This window comes from Sapajus apella, unplaced genomic scaffold, assembly GCF_009761245.1.
Source record: "Sapajus apella isolate SASKATOON/1434 unplaced genomic scaffold, GSC_monkey_1.0 scaffold35, whole genome shotgun sequence".
Taxonomy (NCBI): Eukaryota; Metazoa; Chordata; class Mammalia; order Primates; family Cebidae; genus Sapajus; species Sapajus apella.
This window is the reverse complement of record NW_022436975.1, coordinates 12,210,732-12,219,534: the sequence shown is the minus strand read 5'-3', so window position 1 is coordinate 12,219,534 and position 8,803 is coordinate 12,210,732. Positions and strand designations below refer to the sequence as shown.

The 8,803-nt window shown below is 41.4% G+C and overlaps 1 protein-coding gene across 8 annotated transcripts in view; it reads right to left on the bottom strand.

The window, feature by feature from the left end:
• Window positions 1–498: 498 nt before the first annotated feature.
• CHD7 (chromodomain helicase DNA binding protein 7) overlaps window positions 499–8,803 on the bottom strand; it is a 178,485-nt gene continuing 170,180 nt past the window's right edge. For 4 of the 8 annotated variants that reach the window (XM_032296175.1, XM_032296169.1, XM_032296171.1 and 1 more), the window contains 4 exons: window positions 6,405–6,626; window positions 5,198–5,338; window positions 4,827–4,931; window positions 1,449–2,483 (listed from right to left, as the gene is read on the bottom strand). In XM_032296175.1, coding sequence (XP_032152066.1) covers window positions 1,566–2,483; window positions 4,827–4,931; window positions 5,198–5,338; window positions 6,405–6,626 — 1,386 coding nt within the window. In that variant the 3' untranslated portion in view covers window positions 1,449–1,565. Of the gene's footprint in view, window positions 2,484–4,826; window positions 4,932–5,197; window positions 5,339–6,404; window positions 6,627–8,803 lie in introns of all 8 variants that reach the window. The other 4 variants (XM_032296168.1, XM_032296172.1, XM_032296173.1 and 1 more) reach the window with 3 other exon arrangements.

Below are 8,803 nucleotides of genomic sequence, written 5' to 3'. Positions count from 1 at the left end.
TTTAAATATCAGAAGTCAAAAAAGGGTCCACAAATCAGTAGCTCCTGAGACCATGAGTGCGCGCGTGCATGTTTAAGTGGGTCTGTTTCAATTCCACATGGGTTTTTCCACACACTGGTTTCTGGCATGGAGCGCTGGTCTGCAGGACACCAGAGTGCCTTTGTGTCCCTTGCTGACACTACTGCATTGTGTTTTTCTACCCATTAACCAAGGATAAATGACCTAGATATTGTGCCTATTAAAGCCTCATTTTTCTTTTGCCCTTTTGTTCTTCAGTGTACCACATTATCACACACTGCACACATTTCTAAGTATTCTCAGTCTCAGATGCCCTTTTGAGGGAGTAATAGGAGCTTTTTGTGTGCATTTCTGTTGAGATATCTGGAGTGGAATTGTGTGAGAGTAATTCAAGGTTTTCCTTCCTGTCTAGTCTTGGAGACAGTTTAGTGTATTACTAAAAGCTAATCTAGTATAAGAGGATATATCAAGAAACTGTACAAAAGCCAGAATGCTGTATTTGCATCTATTACGAATACAAAAAATAGAGTGAACACCAGTTTCCCTACATACTACATTCTATAATTACATCTCTGCATATCATGGGTCACTTTTATTAAAAGCATCATTACTACAGTTGGCAGCAATTTACATTTTATCTTACATGATAGCAGTTTTCAAAGAAAAAAATAAAAGGACATCACAACAAAGAAAAACAATACATTTACAAAGTCATGTCTGTAAACTTCAAGGCTAGTTTAGATCTGAGGTAATGCTGTTTTAGCTTTGTGGCTAAAGTAACAAAGTCCTTTAATTTAAAAAAGGTACCTGATTCTCTCTTTTCTCACTCTTTATTTATTCATCTATTTATTTTGTTTATACCAGTGCATTACAAGACCACGAGACAATGGAACTGCAGTTCTGTCTGGCAAGAACCCTCCCAGTAGGTTAATTTTCCAAAGGGACCCTTCACATTCAACAGCTGCCTTATTATTGCTGCGCCTCGGGACAGAGGCGTTCACACTAGCGTGGAGATTGTCAGAGTGTATGGATGTGTGTGTATGTGCGAGTGTGGGAACCCCCATACAGTCAAAAAAGGGAAACAAATGAGCAAGTATGATATGTATGGTAAATTTCATCTTGACCTTCACAGCAAAAAAATTAAAAATTAAAATTAAAAAAATTAAATATATAACTTCATACTTCCTTTGAGCAGCACCTCCTTCCATTAGTGCCACTCAGTTACAAATTGCTCTTTATTATAATACCAATGGTACCAAGAGAAAAAAAAGAAAAGCAGAGCATTATGTAAGTTTCCTTAAAAAGACATGATCACCTCTCAAATTTCATCTCTCCTAGGGATAATAAATAATGCACTGCACAATACTTAATGACCAAGATACCTTTTGACACACCTGTATAACATGACTTGGACTTTTTTTTTTTTTTTTGCTACACTATGTTACAGAACAGCTTATAAAACTAGGTATGAACATTAACTGTGAGTGTAAACAGTAGGACTACCACTTGTCAAAAGTTTTAAACACTTGAACTGGAACTGGTACTGGTTATTCATCATTTTCATTGTTTTCTATTTCTTCCCCCCCATCAAGCGAGTCTAGCTCTTCACCCTGTGCTATTTCGTCTTCTAAGAGGGAGGACTCTGCAGTCTTATCCAGGCTCTCCTCGGCATCGCTGCCTTCGAGGGTCTCCCCATCTTTAAAGGGTCTTCCCTCGGCCTTGTCAGCAGCCTTTTCTTCGCTGGAGCCCACGGCATTCTGAAGTCCTGCCAATGCTGGGAACCCAGGCAGCGTCAATCCCCCCAGTCCTGGAGGTAGAAACATGGATGGGTAGAAGAGGCCCGGGGCCATGGTGGACAGGAGGAAAGGGTTGAAGGCTAGCGGGTTTGAGGGCAATCCGGCCGGGGCAGTAGCAGCACCAACAGATCCATTTGCAGAGTCAGCAGCCGAAACAGCATCTGTGCTTTTCTCAGAGTCTTTGTTCTCGTCTTCATTCTCATTTCCTTTCTCCTCTCCTTTTGAAGTGCTGTCTTCCGGTTCTCCTTGACTAGAAGCAGTAGTGGTGTTTCCAGTAGCAGCTGACAGAGGGTTATTCAACAGCCCGCCCAAGCCAAACACGTTGGGCAGGCCCGCCATTCCTGGCAGCATCAGGGGCAGCACAGCAGCAGGGTTCTTCGCGTCGCCTCCGGCAGTGGCAGCTGTTGCCAGTCCTGGAGGGAAGCCCATGAGGCCTGCCAGCTGGAGCGACTGGAGATTCTGGAGATTCTGAAGGCTCGTCAGGTCCATTCCAGCAAACAGGCTGTTCACCAGCAGAGGGTTGATCCCTGACGTGGAGGCCACAGCAGCAGCGGCCGCGGCTGCTCTGGCGATCTCACTTTTGGGCCTTCTTCCTCTTCTGCTTGCTCCTTCTCCCCGCACCACAGGCCCAGTGAGAAGGCGGTCAAACATCGACTCGGGAACAAAACCCTGGAGGAGAGGGGGAGGAGAACAATGGTTATAAGGGCTGCCGAAGACAACTGGATCTCAATGCGAGCCTCTGTGGTGAACCTGCCAGTCCAAATGGAAATACCTAAGTAGTTCTTCTCTTCTAACAGCTCAATGATAAAACTTATGAAGCAAAACTTCTGATTCTATTATTATGTTAGCTTGAACTGCAGAAAAACTGCTCAAGGGCTACTCATCAGTGAGGTAAATGTCAGGTTAGCTGCATCCATAACTAACTCAAGAAATAATACATCAGAAAATACCTGATGGGGTACAAAAACAGATTTAGACAGGATGAATAAGATCTAATATTTGATAACACAACAGGGTGACTACACAGTCAACAATAATCTATTGTATATTCAAAAATAACTAAAAGAATATAATCACATTGTTTGTAATACAAAGGGTAAATGCTTGAGGTGATGCATATCTCATCTACCTAAAGTGATTATGTACCATGTGCCTGTACCAAAATATCTCACGTACCTTATAAATATACACACCTACTATGCACCCATCACGCATTTTTAAAAGTACATAATGTAAAATTATATCAAATCATCACTTGTGAGCCAGGTGCCATGGCTCACGCTTGTAATCCCAGCACTTTGGGAGGCTAAGAGGAGGACTGCTTGAGCCCAGGAGTCTAAGACCAGCCCTGGGCAATATAGTAAGACCCTCTCTCTACAAAAAATGAAAAAAATTCCAGGTTTGGTGGCATATGCCTGTCATCCCAGCTATCTGGCTAATCAGGAGGCTGAAGTAGGAGGACTGCTTGAGCCCAGGAGTTCGAGGCTGCAGTGAACTATGATCTCACCACTGAACTCCAGCCTGGGTGACAGAGCAAGACCCTGTCTCTTAAAAAAACAAAAAACAAAAAACACCATGCTGTATACCTTGAATATATATATTTTATTCATCAATTAATTTTTGTCAATTAAATATCTGTCAATTAAAAATTTTTTGGTTGGGCATCAGTGGCTCACACTTGTAATCTCAGCACTTTGGGAGGTCAGGGTGGGCAGACAGCTTGAGCTGAATTCGACACCAGCCTGGACAACGTAGTGAAATCCCTTCTCTACAAAAAATACAAAAACTAGCCAGGCTTGGTGATGTGTGCCTGTAGTCCCAGTTGCTTGGGAGGCTGAGGTGGGAGGATTGCTTGGGCCTGGGAGGTTGGGGTTGTAGTGAGCCGTGATTTTGCCACTGCACTCCAGCCTGGGTGACAGAAAAAGACCTTGCCTCAAAAAAAAAAAAAAAAAATGTATGGGAGAAAAATTATAAAATGGTGTAACATAATATAAACCCAGGATGTTTTATTCCCTCTATAATGTGTTACTTTAAATATTTCAAATGTATGTAAGAGAAAAAGCATTTTTAAAATATGGAAAATGTAATTATGTCTTAGTATCTACTCTAGAAAAACGAAAACTTATGTTCACACCAAAACCTGTATACAATTGCTTATAGCAGCTCTATTCATAGCTTCAAAAATCAGGAAATAACCCAGATGTCCTTCAGTGTGTGAGGGCTAAGCACACAGGGTCACATCTATGCAATGGAGGGAGCCACTCAGCAACGGAAAGCAGTGAACTGTGACACATGCGACCACCATATGATGAGTGAAAGAAATCGCTTCAACACTTATGTCCCTCATGCTTCCATTTTAGGACATTCTCAAAAAGATAGGGATGGAGAACAGGTCAGCGGCACCCAGGGGCTGGGGTCGGAGAAAGGACAGTGTGAGGGATCTTGGTGACTGAGGGAACCCTATTCTGACTACAGTGTCGGTTCACAAACTCACATGTGTGTTAAGATGGATAGAACGTGACACCCAAAGCAAAGTTATTTTTAATGTATAATTAAAACAAAAAAGAATCAGCATGTCATGAACTAATTTTTTAAAAGCTAATAATAACAAATCTTTTAGGCAAAACTTGTATTTTTTTCTTTTAAATCAGAAATCACAGTTAACCTTAATGATCTCAACCACCATACATTCCATTCCACAGATGAGCTGTTAAGTAGGTTTAGCTGGGGCGATCCCCCCATGGAGAAGTCAACCTCCAAGACTGTGAATGTATGCCATACAAAAGCTTTTAAATTGGAGCTGACAAATGAATTCACTTTGGATTAATGATGTATTGATATAAGAAATCATGATGTATTAATGATGTATGAAAACCATGTATTATGTCAATTCTTTTTTAAGCTAAGAATAAGTTACTACTGAATAATTAATGGGCAACAGAAAATAAGAAAGACTCAGGAAAACAGTTTTGTATAGCTACCTTTCCTGACAGAAATGCAGTTTGTACTTACAGACTGCTTAACTATATCAGTCCAGTCTGGAGCAACTGCAAATTCGGGATTTTCTTCCAGCCACCTGGGTAGATCCTTCATTGGAGGCGCCATAGCTCCACCCATCTGGGTAGAGGCATTTGACAAATGATTAAAAATACAGTCTTCCCTCCACTCTCCATTAATCTACTCCCTTCCCCTTCTATAATACACACACCACACACACACACACACACACACACACACACACACACACACGCACGCACATGCACACATGCATGCATGCATTTGGGCAGACAGGATTCTTTTCCTTTATGGAAGACGGCAGGATAAAATACTTCTTTCTGGGCTAAGAAATCGCACAGTGATCAACTCCGTCTCCCAGCATTTACCTTCTTGCCATTTCGCTTATTGACAACAGGCACCCTTTCCTCTCCTGTCAAAGTGTTTATATCCAATTTATTAGGGTTTCGACATCTATGTCGTTTCTGTTTCGGTTTCTGAAATGAGGAAAACAGCACATCTGCATTCTTCTGCAAAAGAAAAAACATATTTAGTAAAACTGGTATGCAGTACTTAGTCTTCTCTATATAAATGCCAGAGAGAACTGTCAGATCATCTTCATTATTATGGAAATTTCAATAATAATTTTAATTATTAATATTAGAAACTATATTTTTCTCTTTGAAAGAAAAAAACTCCTTTTTTACTCCTGTCCATTAAGGAACACAGAAGTGAGAATTTGCTTTTCCTTTTGTGTATCAATAATCTCACTTAAAGTATTTCTTCAAATGTTTAAAGAAGTCATGGTACTTTTAAAGGAGGCTTTCTGTAGTACTTTTACTAATTTCTAGTTAGTGGCTTAAATAAACACAGAGATGACACCACATCGACAACATGTGACTGTCTGTGATGAGAACTAACCCACAAACAGACAGATCTTGTGGTAAGTGGGGGTACATTCCGAGCGGCAAGAACACTAGGCTGAACCCAATAAAATAAAATGTAAAATCCTACATTTAAGTTTTAAAAAATCAATCACATAAATATAAAAAGCAAAAGACTTGCATTGCTGCCTAGCAAACAGTTTGACAAACCATGTGGAGATATGAATTATCTAATGTTTAATATAAGGCACAAGCATCAGTTGCTGTAAAAGCAGCTAATAAAATCTTGGGCTGCATTAACTGGTCAAATCTCTGGAAGTAATGGCTTCACAGCACTCTGGGATGGCCGGGCCTTGTCTGGAGACTAGAGAAAGTGCATTTAAGAGTGTTACCCCATACTCAGACTGCCTGGAAACGATGCCATAGAAAGAATAACTGAAGAAATCACATGTGTTTGATGGGAGAAGGAAACAGTAAGGAAATGCGTAACACACATCTTCAAATGACCATAAGACTGCCTTCAGTAAGACAGACCTCAAGCTAGTTTCTCTAATGCGGATGATCCAACAGCAAAGACCTGGGAAATGTTTGAGACCCGGAAACTTTCAAGGACAAGGCAGAGGGACCAGCTGTCAGGGATTTCTATGTCATAAGGGAATGAAGTGGACCGACCTGGAAGATTCCTTCCAACTCTCAACTCTGCAATACTCACTGGTACATAACTTGGCATATCAACAGTGTATGTAGGGTGCAGCTTCAGCCATTCAACTAAATCCTTATTTTTAGGAGCATCTTCCCCCACCAGCCTAGTCCCATCTTCGAGACTGATAACAGGGATCCGTGTGTCTGGGTCCAGCTGTCCGGGAGAAGGAATGTTTCTTGTTGGTGGGGTCTCTATATCTTCTTCAAAAGCTTTGGTCACCTCAGCATCCTCCTGCAGAAAGTTAACAATGGTATGAATTCTCACATGAAGAGAGAGATTCTTGCAATGTCCTATTTCAAGAAAATACTACCCTAGCATAATGGATCTTTGATAAAAAAGAAAAGAAAATAGTTGCTAGAAAAAATGTCAGTTTGGGAACAGCTATTAAAAGTTAGAAGATGAGGCTGGGTGCAGTGCCTCATGCCTGCAATCCCAGCACTTTGGGAGGCCGAGGTGGGCAAATCACCTGAGCTCAGAAGTTGGAGACCAGCCTGGCCAACATGGTGAAACCCCATCTCTACAAAAAATACAAAAATTAGCCAGGCATGGTAGTGCTTGCCTGTAATCCCAGCTACTTGGGAGGCTGAAGCAGGAAAATCACTTGAACTCAGGAGGCGGAGGTTGCAGTGAGCCAAGATCATGCCTCTACACTCCAGCCTAAGCGACAGAGTGAGACTTCATATCAATTAAAAAAAAAAAAAAAAAGTCAGAAGATGAAACTTGTCTATCATTCTTCACACTGTAGAACTAGTAATTAGGTAAAAAATTTATAGTCCACTAAGGTTTCATGCTTTGAAATCCTAAGCCAGTCACTGGGAATACAACACGGGGGGTGCAGTCTGAGGTGATATGCATGAAAGGCGGCCTCTCAGTCTCTCCTGGGGATCCCCGGATAATGACATTAAAGGTAATTTATACTAAAGGAATTTCTAAAAGCTGGTTTGTATGTAACTTACTGGCACTCTGTGCACAATGTAATTTTGTCCGTAGTGGGACGTTTTGTCTCAGGTATGTGTGGCAACATTAGAACAACACTAACTGAAGTCTATACTCTACCATCATCCAGCCACTAGTCCTTAAACTGTTATTTCAACCTCCAGACACCCATTTCTCCTTCCCCACAACTTTACCACGGCCCAGGCCTTCGTCACTTCCAACCCAGCTTATTGCAATATTCCTAAATGGTCTCCCTGATTCGAACCCCACCTATCTTCACTCCAATCTCCACACCACTACACAGGAGACAGTTTTCTAAAATGAGCTGTTTTCTAAATTGCAACACTATTGCCTCCAGGACAAAATAAGTTCTTCCGCATAGCATCAAGGCCCTCCATGACTGGCATCCTGCCTTCTCTCCAAGCTCATCTCTGCTGAAGCTCACTTCCTCACCAAATTCCTCAGTTCGTCAAACCCAAGAGGCTCTTCCCTCTTACACATGTTCTCTGCCAACCCTTTGTAAATGACCAACTCCTACATGTGATCTTCAAAACTTAAGTGAAGTACAGCCATGTATAGGGAAACTTCATCTATTTCTCCCCATATCCTCTTCCCTCCACTCCCAGGTTTCCTTTGGGCTCACAAAGTATGTTAGGCATGCCTTGGTCATGGCACGTATGCACAACCAGAACACATTATTATTTACCTGTCAGCCCATCCTAAATACTCTGTACTCCAGGACTTTATTTTTTGACTCTCAGGGTCGGCAGAGGGAAGAGGGCCAGCTTGTCCAATGTTGCTGAATGCACTCTTACTTTTTCATGGTGACACAGTTAGAGAGCTGACATAATACTAGATTCTAGCATCTGTCTTCTTCCATCCTGGGGAATACTGCTGGCCTTTACATCTCTTTTCTACTCTATTTACAGATCAGTCAGTGCTTTCTCGGTATTTTATGTACATGCACATCACTCTTGACACCACCAAATGAGGAATCCCTACATTTCAAAATGTGACAGTTAAAAAAAAAAAGCTTTTAAAATACATTCTCTAACTTCAATTAGGAATTCTTTGAAGATTTCTAAATATGACTTTAGAAAAAAAAATATCAACAAATTCTTAACAGCTTAAAATAGCGAAATGAAGTCAGCTTCAAATTTAAAATGGGGTGTGTACTTGCAATAGAAAAAAAGCACCTGGGTTGCATTATTAATTCCTAACACCTGGTCTATAGACAAACCTTTGTCATGATCCAAATATTGAACATGATTGCCTATAATCCCAGCACTTCAGGAGGCTGAGGCAGGTGGATCACTTGCACTTGAGCCCAGAAGTTCAAGACCAGCCCGGGCAACCCCAGTTGGGGATGGTGAAACCTCGTCCTCACCCAAAATACATAACAATTAGCTGGGCATGGTGATGCATGCCTGTAGTCCCATCTACTTGGGAAACTGAGGTGGGAGAATCGATTG